Below are 14,944 nucleotides of genomic sequence, written 5' to 3' on the forward strand. Positions count from 1 at the left end.
AACCATTGATTAAGAACTTGTTGCCAGTTTAAGCGATCCATCTAGGTTGGAAAATAATGGAACACTACACAATTTTAAAGATCAAAAATATGAAGAGCTGTGATAGCTGGGGCACTCATGTTTTGAAATATATGTAGAAGATCCATCAACTGTCTATGAAAGTGGAAAAACGATATATATTTGAAATAGAATGGCGTCAGTAAGGTATTTACATTCAGCACTTGAAACAGTAGATGGTAGATCTGTGGTTGCAGTTGTAATGACTGGTCCTGCAGTAACAGGACCTGGCAGACCAGGACAGGTGTAGCTGCTGTCAGCATCAAGCCCACTGGAGGTAAACTGGACAAAGCCTGGCTTGTCAGTCCTGATGTGGGAGTTGATCCAGGACTGGTAACGGGACACTCTGGAGTAGACTCCTGGCAGATTGGGCCGAGCACAGCCAAAACCAAAACTAACAACTCCAGACTGGACCCAGACAGAGTCCTGCTGGTTCACCATTGGACCTCCTGAGTCACCCTGAGGAGATGGAGAGCGTGCATCTAAGAATTTCATCAAATCCTCATCACATTTGTCAACAGCTGACAAATTCCATACAGCAGCCTACCTGACACGAGTCCTTGCCTCCTGCCAGAACACCAGCACAGATCATGTTGTCTGTGATTGTGCCGACTCCATTGAGACAGTTACACTGTCTGTTGCCCAGAACTGGCACCTCCACTTCTTGTAGAGTTTCAGGGAAGGGAAGTGGCACTGAAAACAACAAATACTGACAAATGAGCAAGACTATTCAACTGAAGAGGTAAAATGATGCAAAAGACCCAGAAATGAAAAAATCTATAGGCTAAGTCTTATCTTGAATTTTATTAAGTAGCCTACTAGTTGATACATAATTACAAGCAATTGCAATTTCAGATTAGGGTCACAGATGGAGAATGCATGTGTTTGCTCATTTTATGTGCTTTGTTCCAGTTCTTTAAGTTTTGAAGTAAATGTCTCTCTAATGACTTCCATTTGTGAAATATTCAAATAAACAAAGTTCTGTTGTATCATCAGTGCATAGGTAGTGATCATCAGAGCCATAGCCCTAATAAAATGCCATAAATCACAATGTTCCTCACCTCCCTCCTGGATTCGGCCCCAGCCAGTGACCCAGCTATCAGTACCATTGTTGAACACACTGCCACTGGCTGCCAGACAGACCGGTCTGATGTAGTCTGTGAATCTGACTGGTGAGGAGAGTCTGAGCAGAGCGATGTCGTTGTCACTGGCGTCACTGTCATAGCTCGGATGCAAAATGATTTCAGCAACAGTTCTGGACACTTCATTTGGGTTACTGCCCTCCTGGTCCTGTTTACCCAAGAAAATTCTCCAACCGTATGTGCTTGTACTATTTCAAGAAAAGGAAAAACATGAACAATAGACAAAGGTTAAAGACAAATCAACAGTTTTGCATTTGATTCTTTGTGACAGCTATTGTCATGAGACCGTGACAACTGTTTGTGAGTCTAATTAAACCAGCTATCTTGCACAGAGGTGAACAACAAACATTAGCAGTGAAGGCTGGTTGCTGAAAAAATTGAGGAGGACAAGGCTCAGTAAACTGCAGATAATAGGGTATGTCCCAAAAATGTACAGCTATTTAGTCTACTAAAACTTTTCAAAAAACTGGTGCGGATTATCCTCCCTGTCCTCTTTGGTCCAGGCTTCCCTGAATGTAGTTTGCATGTATGCCCAAAACTAAACGCCTGAATAACAACCTGAAAAATAAAGTCTATAATTATTTTCACATTGTAGCACTACATGCTCTTCTGGAATCTGATCTTCAGTCTTCTTTTTTCCATTTCTTTCTTTCTTTCTATCTTTCTTTCTTTCTTTCTTTCTTTCTTTCTTTCTTTCTTTCTTTCTTTCACCTTCTTTCTTTCTTTCTTTCTTTCTTTCTTTCTTTCACTCTCGTTCTTCTATTGTGTTTAAATATGATCACTGATATAACACTTCTGTTATCATTAGTTCATTACAAACCTGGAGAAGCAGTGAGCAGCAGACATCACCCACTCCCTGTTGATCAGGGAACCGCCACAAACATGGCCACCGAATCTATGCAGACTAGCCTGCCAGGGCCAACTTCCAGCTGGAGCATCCTCACCTCCAACGATTTTATTGATGATGGGGGTTGTTCCACATACTTGAGGGGATATAAAAACTTGGAATCATATGACTCATTTATATTTGAAGCACTTATTGGAAATGTATGTCTAAATCAAATGAATGATTCTATAAACCACAATCAAAACACTGACCTTCCGCACTCGGAGCAACTACAGTTGGTGCTTTGGTTGTAGATGATGGATCTGTGGTTGTAGTTGTAATGGCTGGTCCTGCAGTAACAGGACCTGGCAGACCAGGACAGGTGTAGCTGCTGTCAGCATCAAGCCCACTGGAGGTAAACTGGACAAAGCCTGGCTTGTCAGTGCTGATGTGGGAGTTGATCCAGGACTGGTAACGGGACACTCTGGAGTAGACTCCCGGCAGATTGGGTCGAGCACAGCCAAAACCAAAACTAACAACTCCAGACTGGACCCAGACAGAGTCCTGCTGGTTCACCATTGGACCTCCTGAGTCACCCTGAGGAGATGGAGAGCGTGCATCTAAGAATTTCATCAAATCCTCATCACATTTGTCAACAGCTGACAAATTCCATACAGCAGCCTACCTGACACGAGTCCTTGCCTCCTGCCAGAACACCAGCACAGATCATGTTGTCTGTGATTGTGCCGACTCCATTGAGACAGTTACACTGTCTGTTGCCCAGAACTGGCACCTCCACTTCTTGTAGAGTTTCAGGGGAGGGAAGGGGTACTGAGGTAGATGGTAAAAGAGACGATGATTTACTTACTTAACACTCTTTATTCAATCCAAAAGATAGCCATCAAATCTGAGTGATGAGAAAAGTGCTTACAAACAACAATTACTATAAGATTACTATTAAAATTACTTTCACTACTGTACTACTGTAGTAGCAGGACTGCAGTATAACAGATTATGACAAGTCTGTGTAATATTTCAGCCGCTATAAAAAAGGAATCAAGCTACAATAGATCATGACACTCACCTCCCTCCTGGATTCGGCCCCAGCCAGTGACCCAGCTATCAGTACCATTGTTGAACACACTGTCACTGGCTGCCAGACAGACCGGTCTGATGTAGTCTGTGAATTTGACTGGTGAGGAGAGTCTGAGCAGAGCAATATCATTGTCATTGGTGTCTCTGTCATAGCTTGGATGGAGAATAATTTCTGACACTTTTCTGAACACCTCGTTAGGGTTGTATCCTTCCTGGTTCTGGCGACCCAAGAAAATCCTCCAACCATTAGTGCTCAACCTAGAAGAGAATAAATACATTTTGAAATATGCTTTCTTGTCCATAACAGCACATAGAAACATGCAGAAACACTATTCAGTCACCCACCTGGAGAAGCAGTGAGCAGCAGACATCACCCACTCTCTGTTGATGAGGGAACCACCACAAACATGGCCGCCAAACAGGTGAAGACTAGCCTGCCAGGGCCAACTTCCAGCTTGAGCATCCTCACCTCCAACTATTCTGTTGTTGAGTGGAGTGGTGCCACACACTACAGGGGATGTAAATAAAAAAACTGATGTGCCTGAACAGATAAAATGGCATAGACTCAGCTGTATTCATCAGCTACATCAAATTATGAAAATGGAAAGTCCCAGTCCTCTATTTTGATTGGCTGAATCACATTTGAAGCCGTTGTAAAATACCCCAATAAAAGCACGCCTGTGACTCCACAACTATTAGTATAGATAACCAGGCATCACCACTCATACCACTACTAGACCTATATTGCTTGGCAGAGGAATAATATTTACCTACTACTGTTTAATCATTATTGGTTAAAAATGAAACATACATATAGAATTTGTGTTCTTTTTTATTAAAATGGAATGCCACCTCCATTTCAGGTAATGCCTAACATAGCCCCTCTTTGTTTATTGCTGAAGTCACTGTTGGCTCATCTTGATGATACATTGTCGTAACAACATACTTCACAAGAGGAATCACATGTAGTCTGTTTCAGCGGCAATGTGTATTTTCATGATGCTCCATGTACGGCAGGATTTTATCATAAACATACATTGCATTGCATTGCTGTTAAATTAGATGTGACAATGTATACTATGTAAATGAGTGTTGATCTGTTCTTATTGAGTTCATTTTGGGAGTCATAGTTGAAAAACTTGTATGTTGCTTATTGAAAGCAGCAATGAGGGGATATAATGATCTATGGTCTATAGCAGAGCTATACAATCGTGTGCCATGGAAAGCTGAAAGTATGCAGGTTTTCATTCCAACCAAAGACTACACCAGGTGATTGATTAGCTCAACTAGAGGAGGGATTAATCAGTGAAATCACCTGGTGCAGTCTGTAGTTGGAATGAAAACCTGCATACACTCTGCCCCTGTGGGACATGGTTGAATAGCCCTGGTCTATAGATTGTAGCACTGTTGGTCCTTATCCCAGTTATTCCATTTTTAAAAATCTCTTCTACCTATCTCCTTTATTCATTCTGTAGTCACAGGAATACTGTTAGAGCACTAATGCCCTGACCCTTGCACTCTACTGTTGGTTGCCTGTAATTTTGATGATCTTGGAATTTAAATATTGTCTTCTTGTTCTGGATAAGACCATGAGCTAAATGCATAAAATGTAAATATAAAATGTACATCATATATCCAAATATAATCATGTAGGGGTTACATATGTCTTGTCAAATAATGTAGTAGGATTACTTGTGACTTTAGCTTGAAACAACAAATCTAATAAAAATTTACATTTATGCACCCAGTGATATTAGAAACACATTGAATTGAAAATGTTTTAGGCATCAAATATGAAACAAAAGTTCCACTTACCCTCTGCACTTGTTGCTGGCATGTCAGGTGTTGGGGTTGTAGAAGGGCATATACATGTTGGAGGCTCTGTGTTAGGTGGAGCTGGCAGACCAGGACAGGTGTAGCTGCTGTCAGCATCAAGCCCACCGGAGGTAAACTGGACAAAGCCTGGCTTGTCAGTGCTGATGTGGGAGTTGATCCAGGACTGGTAACGGGACACTCTGGAGTAGACTCCTGGCAGATTGGGCTGAGCACAGCCAAAACCAAAACTAACAACTCCAGACTGGACCCAGACAGAGTCCTGCTGGTTCACCATTGGACCTCCTGAGTCACCCTGAGGAGATGGAGAGGGTGCGTCTAATAATTTCATCAAACCTTTATCACTCTTTCTGAAAACTGACAAATCAAATGAAGCAGCCTACCTGACACGAGTCCTTGCCTCCTGCCAGAACACCAGCACAGATCATGTTGTCTGTGATTGTGCCGACTCCATTGAGACAGTTACACTGTCTGTTGCCCAGAACTGGCACCTCCACTTCTTGTAGAGTTTCAGGGAAGGGAAGTGGCACTGAAAACAACAAATACTGACAAATGAACAAGACTATTCAACTGAAGAGGTAAAATGACCTAAAAGACCCAGAAATGAAAAAATCTATAGTCTTATCTTGAATTTTATTAAGTACTAATTGATATGTAATTACAAGCAATTGCAATTGCAGATTAGGGTCACAGATGGAGAATGCATGTGTTTACTCGTTTTATGTGCTTTGTTCCAGTTCTTTAACTCTTGAAGCAAATGTCTCTCTAATGACTTCCATTTGTGAAATAGGCTATTTGAATAAACAAGATTCTACTGTATCATCAGTGCATAGGTAGTGATCATCAGAGCCATAGCTCTAATAAATTGCCATAAATCACAATGTTCCTCACCTCCCTCCTGGATTCGGCCCCAGCCAGTGACCCAGCTATCAGTACCATTGTTGAACACACTGCCACTGGCTGCCAGACAGACCGGTCTGATGTAGTCTGTGAATTTGACTGGTGAGGAGAGTCTGAGCAGAGCAATGTCGTTGTCACTGGCGTCACTGTCATAGCTCGGATGCAAAATGATTTCAGCAACAGTTCTGGACACTTCATTTGGGTTTTTGCCTTGTAGGTTCTGACGACCCAGGGAAACCTGCCAGCCAGACGTACTTGAACTGCAGGAAAATTGTAAAAAAAAAACATTGGTGATCAAAAGACAGCATATTTGAGATCCTTTTTTTTTTTGATGATTCTTGGATTATGTGTTTTAAAAGGGAACATTTGTTTAAAATAATCTTTTCCACTCAAAACTGAAGAGAAGTAAACTTCTTTCTTGTTCATAACAGGTCAGTGAATCTTGTAGAAACACTATGTAGTCACCTACCTGAAGAAGCAGTGAGCAGCAGACATCACCCACTCTCTGTTGATGAGGGAACCACCACAAACATGGCCGCCAAAGCTCTGCAGACTAACCTGCCAGGGCCAACTTCCAGCTGGAGCATCCTCACCTCCAACTATCCTGTTGTTGAGTGGAGTGGTGCCACACACTACAGACAACAGTGATCTGGTAAGTGCATATGAAATTCATAGTGCTGATTCCTACTCAATATTTACAGAAAGTACTGCAACTAAATAGAGCCTTGACAGCATTTTAATGCCTATTCATTGTACATTTTTCATTAATCACTATTGTTCAAGCAACACATCTGACTGCAAATTGGTTGATGAACCATTGATTAAGAACTTGTTGCCAGTTTGAGCGATCCATCTAGGTTGGAAACAACAGAAGCTCCAAAACATGAAGATGTGATAGATTATTCACCAACTGTGTATGAAAGTGGTAAAGGAATATACAGTATATTTGAAACAGAATGGCTTGAGTAGGATACTTACATTCAGCACTTGAAACAGTAGATGGTGGATCTGTGGTTGCAGTTGTAATGACTGGTCCTGCAGTAACAGGACCTGGCAGACCAGGACAGGTGTAGCTGCTGTCAGCATCAAGCCCACTGGAGGTAAACTGGACAAAGCCTGGCTTGTCAGTGCTGATGTGGGAGTTGATCCAGGACTGGTAACGGGACACTCTGGAGTAGACTCCTGGCAGATTGGGCCGAGCACAGCCAAAACCAAAACTAACAACTCCAGACTGGACCCAGACAGAGTCCTGCTGGTTCACCATTGGACCTCCTGAGTCACCCTGAGGAGATGGAGAGCGTGCATCTAAGAATCTCATCAAATCCTCATCACATTTGTCAACAGCTGACAAATTCCATACAGCAGCCTACCTGACACGAGTCCTTGCCTCCTGCCAGAACACCAGCACAGATCATGTTGTCTGTGATTGTGCCGACTCCATTGAGACAGTTACACTGTCTGTTGCCCAGAACTGGCACCTCCACTTCTTGTAGAGTTTCAGGGAAGGGAAGTGGCACTGAAAACAACAAATACTGACAAATGAACAAGACTTTTCAACTATCACAGAGAATGCATGTGTTTGCTCGTTTTATGTGCTTTGTTCCAGTTCTTTAACTTTTGAAGCAAATGTCTCTCTAATGACTTCCATTTGTGAAATATTCAAATAAACAAAGTTCTACTGTATCATCAGTTCATAGGTAGTGATCCTAATAAAATGCCATAAATCACAATGTTCCTCACCTCCCTCCTGGATTCGGCCCCAGCCAGTGACCCAGCTATCAGTACCATTGTTGAACACACTGCCACTGGCTGCCAGACAGACCGGTCTGATGTAGTCTGTGAATCTGACTGGTGAGGAGAGTCTGAGCAGAGCGATGTCGTTGTCACTGGCGTCACTGTCATAGCTCGGATGCAAAATGATTTCAGCAACAGTTCTGGACACTTCATTTGGGTTTTTGCCTTGTAGGTTCTGACGACCCAGGGAAACCTGCCAGCCAGACGTACTTGAACTGCAGGAAAATTGTAAAAAAAACAAAAAAACATTGGTGATCAAAAGACAGCATACTTGAGATCCTTTTTTTTTTTATGATTCTTGGATTATGTCTTTTAAAAGGGAACATTTGTTTAAAATTATTTTTTCCACTCAAAACTGAAGAGAAGTAAACTTCTTTCTTGTTCATAACAGGTCAGTGAATCTTGTAGAAACACTATGTAGTCACCTACCTGAAGAAGCAGTGAGCAGCAGACATCACCCACTCTCTGTTGATGAGGGAACCACCACAAACATGGCCGCCAAAGCTCTGCAGACTAACCTGCCAGGGCCAACTTCCAGCTGGAGCATCCTCACCTCCAACTATCCTGTTGTTGAGTGGAGTGGTGCCACACACTACAGACAACAGTGATCTGGTAAGTACATATGAAATTCATAGTGCTGATTCCTACTCAATATTTACAGAAACTAATGCAACTAAATAGAGCCTTGACAGCATTTTAATGCCTATTCATTGTACATTTTTCATTAATCACTATTGTTCAAGCAACACATCTGACTGCAAATTGGTTAATGAACCATTGATTAAGAACTTGTTGCCAGTTTGAGCGATCCATCTAGGTTGGAAACAACAGAAGCTCCAAAACATGAAGATGTGATAGAGTATTCACCAACTGTGTATGAAAGTGGTAAAGGAATATATTGTATATTTGAAACAGAATGGCTTCAGTAGGATACTTACTTTCAGCACTTGAAACAGTAGATGGTGGATCTGTGGTTGCAGTTGTAATGACTGGTCCTGCAGTAACAGGACCTGGCAGACCAGGACAGGTGTAGCTGCTGTCAGCATCAAGCCCACTGGAGGTAAACTGGACAAAGCCTGGCTTGTCAGTGCTGATGTGGGAGTTGATCCAGGACTGGTAACGGGACACTCTGGAGTAGACTCCTGGCAGATTGGGCCGAGCACAGCCAAAACCAAAACTAACAACTCCAGACTGGACCCAGACAGAGTCCTGCTGGTTCACCATTGGACCTCCTGAGTCACCCTGAGGAGATGGAGAGCGTGCATCTAAGAATCTCATCAAATCCTCATCACATTTGTCAACAGCTGACAAATTCCATACAGCAGCCTACCTGACACGAGTCCTTGCCTCCTGCCAGAACACCAGCACAGATCATGTTGTCTGTGATTGTGCCGACTCCATTGAGACAGTTACACTGTCTGTTGCCCAGAACTGGCACCTCCACTTCTTGTAGAGTTTCAGGGAAGGGAAGTGGCACTGAAAACAACAAATACTGACAAATGAACAAGACTATTCAACTGAAGAGGTAAAATGACCTAAAAGACCCAGAAATGAAAAAATCTATAGGCTAAGTCTTATCTTGAATTTTATTAAGTAGCCTACTAGTTGATACATAATTACAAGCAATTGCAATTTCAGATTAGGGTCACAGATGGAGAATGCATGTGTTTGCTCATTGTAGGTGCTTTGTTCCAGTTCTTTAAGTTTTGAAGCAAATGTCTCTCTAATGACTTCCATTTGTGAAATATTCAAATAAACAAAGTTCTACTGTATCATCAGTTCATAGGTAGTGATCCTAATAAAATGCCATAAATCACAATGTTCCTCACCTCCCTCCTGGATTCGGCCCCAGCCAGTGACCCAGCTATCAGTACCATTGTTGAACACACTGCCACTGGCTGCCAGACAGACCGGTCTGATGTAGTCTGTGAATTTGACTGGTGAGGAGAGTCTGAGCAGAGCAATGTCGTTGTCACTGGCGTCACTGTCATAGCTCGGATGCAAAATGATTTCAGCAACAGTTCTGGACACTTCATTTGGGTTTTTGCCTTGTAGGTTCTGACGACCCAGGGAAACCTGCCAGCCAGACGTACTTGAACTGCAGGAAAATTGTAAAAAAAAAAACATTGGTGATCAAAAGACAGCATATTTGAGATCCTTTTTTTTGATGATTCTTGGATTATGTGTTTTAAAAGGGAACATTTGTTTAAAATAATCTTTTCCACTCAAAACTGAAGAGAAGTAAACTTCTTTCTTGTTCATAACAGGTCAATGAATTTTGTAGAAACACTATGTAGTCACCTACCTGAAGAAGCAGTGAGCAGCAGACATCACCCACTCTCTGTTGATGAGGGAACCACCACAAACATGGCCGCCAAAGCTCTGCAGACTAACTTGCCAGGGCCAACTTCCAGCTGGAGCATCCTCACCTCCAACTATCCTGTTGTTGAGTGGAGTGGTGCCACACACTACAGACAACAGTGATCTGGTAAGTGCATATGAAATTCATAGTGCTGATTCCTACTCAATATTTACAGAAAGTACTGAAACCACATAGAGCCTTGACAGCCGGTATTATGCATATTCATTGTAGATTTTTCATGAACTACTATTCATAGTGCTGATTCCTACTCAATATTTACAGAAACTAATGCAACTAAATAGAGCCTTAATAGCAGTTATAATGCATATTCATTGTAAATTTGTCATTAATCAGTATTGTTCAAGCAACACGTCTGACTGCAAATTGGTTGATGAACCATTCATTAAGAACTTGTTGCCAGTTTGAGCGATCCATCTAGGTTGGAAACAACAGAAGCTCTAACAGATGAAGAGCTTTGATAACTGGAGCACTCATAAATGTTTTTAAATATTTGCAGATTATTCACCAATTGTGTATGAAAGTGGTAAAGGAATATATTGTATATTTGAAACAGAATGGCTTCAGTAGGATACTTACTTTCAGCACTTGAAACAGTAGATGGTGGATCTGTGGTTGCAGTTGTAATGACTGGTCCTGCAGTAACAGGACCTGGCAGACCAGGACAGGTGTAGCTGCTGTCAGCATCAAGCCCACTGGAGGTAAACTGGACAAAGCCTGGCTTGTCAGTGCTGATGTGGGAGTTGATCCAGGACTGGTAACGGGACACTCTGGAGTAGACTCCTGGCAGATTGGGCCGAGCACAGCCAAAACCAAAACTAACAACTCCAGACTGGACCCAGACAGAGTCCTGCTGGTTCACCATTGGACCTCCTGAGTCACCCTGAGGAGATGGAGAGCGTGCATCTAAGAATTTCATCAAATCCTCATCACATTTGTCAACAGCTGACAAATTCCATACAGCAGCCTACCTGACACGAGTCCTTGCCTCCTGCCAGAACACCAGCACAGATCATGTTGTCTGTGATTGTGCCGACTCCATTGAGACAGTTACACTGTCTGTTGCCCAGAACTGGCACCTCCACTTCTTGTAGAGCTTGAGGGGAGGGGAGGGGCACTGAGGAGCGAGATCATTAGAAGAGAATATTGTAATATAATATACAGTATTCAGTGTGTTGGTTCTGACTGCATTGAAAGTAGTGAGTTTCTGGAAATCAGAGAAACAGAACTATAATGTGGATGATTGAGCAGGTTTCATTTTAAATATAATTCATTATAAAACTGTGATTATTTGCTGAAAAGGGCAATAAGTAAGATTTTAACTGCTACATTGCACACATTGTTGATCGATACCAATGACTCAATGATTACTTTGCCAGGCGCTTTCAAAAGTCACTTTCTGTCCTGTGCTTTGTGAACAAACACAAGACACTCCCCAAGGATTACTTTCTGCCCCATTAACTTTGTAATCATTCACATAATCCTCTAATACCCAAACTCAGTAGCATAATTACTTTTTTGTTACTTTTTGATTATTCTACCTTCATTATTAAATAGCTTATTAAGTAAAACAGACCATTTGCTTCAGTTTACCGTTGATAATTGGTCAATATAATCATATCAACCATTTTCCACCATTATGTTTTTTAATGATGAAATTATGTGTATTCAAAGTGTAGTACCCCCCCCCCCCCCCCCCACACACACACACACACCCTGATAATGTGTAACCCAACATCAATGAACTACCTGGAACTGCTCTATTAACGAATAATTGGAGACAGACTTACTGACTTCATATATTTTGTTTGAACTATTACATCGAAATGAATGACTGCTTTAGGATATAGGAATAATATTTTTCAAAGAACAAAAATTCTGTGTATTCTCCTTTAAAGGATAATTTTAGTTTTTTTTTTCCTATGACCATTAATGCCCATGAAAAGTCTAATCCCTCAAATGTATTTGCCACTCAGAAGCTGTTACTGTCTGTTTACTGCAGACTTGCCTGGCTTCCCGGAAATCATAGGCTCCCATTGCTTTCAAAAATACATTAAAAACAGCTTGCAGAGACAAACATTTAGGTTTATAAACATGTTAAAATCCTCACCTCCCTCCTGGATTCGGCCCCAGCCAGTGACCCAGCTATCAGTACCATTGTTGAACACACTGCCACTGGCTGCCAGACAGACTGGTCTGATGTAGTCTGTGAATTTGACTGGTGAGGAGAGTCTGAGCAGAGCAATATCATTGTCACTGGTGTCACTGTCATAAAACGGGTGTAACACTATCTCAGCAACAGTCCTGGACTCTTCATTTGGGTTTTTTCCCTCTTGGTTTTGCCGACCTAACACAATGTTCCAACCTCCTGTGTCTGAGCTGAAAGTAGAATAAAATAAAGGGGAAAAAATTGCAGAGCAATCACATCATTTTCAAAAATGTCAACTTTTTAGAATTACATGTCTCAGTGTTGTTTGCTCTATCACAGGCAGTAGGGTTAGACCGATATATTGGGCTGATATTGCCATTTTATCAAATATCAGATATCGGCCAGTCATGTCCTCCACTGCTGATATGATGGAGGTTCCTTCCACCACAGCTACATAAAAACAGTCTGTAAAATCTGCAATGAAATTTTATTTTCTTGGCACATTTAAGAATTTCATCAGTATGAGGCATTTTCGCCCTGCCAAGAATAAAATTCTTGAATGAATCAGTTGCTATCAGTTATCAGCTATCAGTAGTAATTCATCACACACCAGAAGGAATTAGATCAACTCTTTCTGTTAATAGACTACTTAGTGGTTGTAGACTATAAAACCATAGCAGCAAACGACACGTTTCACGTTTGTCAGGATTGCTCTAAATAAAAAATATCAGTATTGGCCTTCAAAACCCATATCGGTCGAACCCTAGTTGTGACCAGTTCATTTCAATACTAAGAAAGGCTACTCAGAGGTCTGTCTCACCCACCTGAAGAAGCAGTGAGCAGCAGATAAAACCCACTCTCTGTTGATGAGGGACCCGCCACAGACATGGCCGCCAAAGATCTGCAGACTAACCTGCCAGGGCCAACTTCCAGCTGGAGCATCCTCACCTCCAACTATCCTGTTGTTGAGTGGAGTGGTGCCACACACTGGAAAAGAGATCAGTAAAGCCAGACTGTGTAGATGCATACAATTAAATCATATACAAAATATGTTTTGGTTTGGTAGGTTGTCACAGGGATGGCAGTTAAAATGTTATGTACAGCTTTTCTCAAGGTCAACAAATTCTATTTTTTAACAACATAGGGAAAGCCTAATGAAATGAAGAAAATAATTGCAGTATACAGATTTATAGGGAAATGAATCATTTTGAACTCACCATCAAGTTGAGAATGTGATTCTGGGAAAGAAATAATATGAATGAGTCAGCCATATTAATCTGAGCAGTGCAGGCTATTGCCATGTACTGTAAATACCACATAAGAACAATAAAATAAACTTGCTGATTATGTTCCAAAAGCACCGTAGTGTGTTCTTTGCTTGCTTTAGCAATGGAAACATGGGAAAAAACCTCCACATGCAGTCCTCATCTTGGAATTCTTATTTTCTTTCATTTATGAAATGTACTTATCCAGTGAAACTTCTTGAAGATTTTAGTAACACAGTGTAGATATGGAACCAATTTCATAACATTAGGTATTGCAAGTATCCCCTAACCCTAACCCATCATTTAACATCCAGCTGTACCTGAGCAGAAACACACAGCATTTGACTTACATGATGCGCACTTGATTAGCAGTAACAGTCATAAACACAAAAGCCTCAAAAGTGGACACACCAGTAGTCAGTTAGATAAATCTAGTGTTTTTGTGTAAAATATTCAACTAATTTGCCGGCATCGACAGCTAAACAAAGTTGTAGCGGTGAGTCCACTCTGCCGATGGTGACTTACCTCCAACTAAAAGGCTCACCAGAGCCAATACACAGGCCCACTTCCATAAAGCCATTGTGTGACTGCAGAGTGCTTGTTTGTCACCCTTTAAATACTAGGTTCAACCTGTCACCTGCCATGGCGTGTGCCCCTCCCATGACACACCCCCCATAACAACCAAAAAAGTTCACCAATTTCCTGGTCCCTCTGTATTGATTATTATATTCTTGGGAAACAGGAAGAGAGAGGCATTCCAGTGATGTGTTTCCATATTCAGCTTAGAAACCACAGTCCTTTAATGATAAGAGTTAAACGTCTGGTGACCCCAGTGACCCGCACAAACATGTGACTGGATTAAAACAAAGTATGTGAGTAATATCTGGGGGGAAAATACACTCAATTATGAATTGTTATTGATAATGAATGGTATTTGCATCAATACATTTCTCAAATCTAATGACACTGTAATGCCTTTGTCACAGTCTAAACAGGACCCGACAATAGAGCTGTAGTGCAATATAAATATTGAGACAGGGCTTCATGTCAACCATATCTCTATCAAAGGCATGGGCCAGCCAGTCACGCATGAGACTTCTGCAAACCAAGTGTGAGAAAGGGTGAGAAACATGTCCCATGGTTGAGAAATCGTCAAAAGTGGAACATTTTTACAAGACGTGCCAGAGGACAAAAGCGTCTGTTGTCATTCTTTGCTGAACAATTATGTTTTCAGCACACCAGCTTACTGCATTTCGAAGAATTGCTATTTTTAAGAGACTAAACACTCCCTGGTTATGTCACTGGCATCTTGCCAGTGACATAACATAATGAGGTGTTAGGTGTTAAGTGTTAGGTGTTTTTTGTGCTGACGAGACAGGATGTGATGTTCAGGCTACTCATGGCTCTTAGATAGTTAGGCTACTATATCACTGTTTAAAAATATATCCATCCATATTTGTCATCATCTAAAATAGAGGACACCATCTGATGTCATCTCAGGTG

General features: G+C 41.5%; 1 protein-coding gene across 1 annotated transcript; it reads right to left on the minus strand.

Moving 5' to 3' along the window:
• Window positions 1-9: 9 nt before the first annotated feature.
• Window positions 10-14,021, minus strand: LOC139919094 (uncharacterized). Its single transcript, XM_078290934.1, has 27 exons — window positions 13,967-14,021; window positions 13,394-13,414; window positions 13,001-13,163; window positions 12,138-12,406; window positions 10,999-11,144; window positions 10,637-10,910; window positions 9,953-10,139; window positions 9,477-9,745; window positions 8,978-9,123; window positions 8,658-8,889; window positions 8,077-8,239; window positions 7,594-7,856; window positions 7,224-7,369; window positions 6,904-7,135; window positions 6,323-6,485; window positions 5,845-6,107; window positions 5,337-5,482; window positions 4,936-5,248; window positions 3,466-3,628; window positions 3,110-3,372; window positions 2,711-2,856; window positions 2,283-2,622; window positions 2,020-2,182; window positions 1,119-1,387; window positions 605-750; window positions 285-516; window positions 10-41 (listed from the first exon to the last, which is right to left on the minus strand). Exons 1-27 carry the CDS (start codon window positions 14,019-14,021, stop codon window positions 10-12), a joined length of 5,205 nt encoding a protein of 1,734 aa, XP_078147060.1.
• Window positions 14,022-14,944: the final 923 nt, after the last annotated feature.

This window comes from Centroberyx gerrardi, chromosome 20 (assembly GCF_048128805.1).
Source record: "Centroberyx gerrardi isolate f3 chromosome 20, fCenGer3.hap1.cur.20231027, whole genome shotgun sequence".
NCBI lineage: Eukaryota > Metazoa > Chordata > Actinopteri > Beryciformes > Berycidae > Centroberyx > Centroberyx gerrardi.

Coding starts and splice junctions, on each gene's coding strand:
- LOC139919094 (XM_078290934.1), bottom strand. CDS start 14,021: ATGGCTTTATGGAAGTGGGCCTGTGTATTGGCTCTGGTGAGCCTTTTA. Junction 2,183..2,282: donor GGAAGGTCAGTGTTTTGATT/GTGGTTTATAGA, acceptor TATCCCCTCAAG/TATGTGGAACAACCCCCATC. Junction 517..604: donor GAGGCAAGGACTCGTGTCAG/GTAGGCTGCTGT, acceptor CCATCTCCTCAG/GGTGACTCAGGAGGTCCAAT.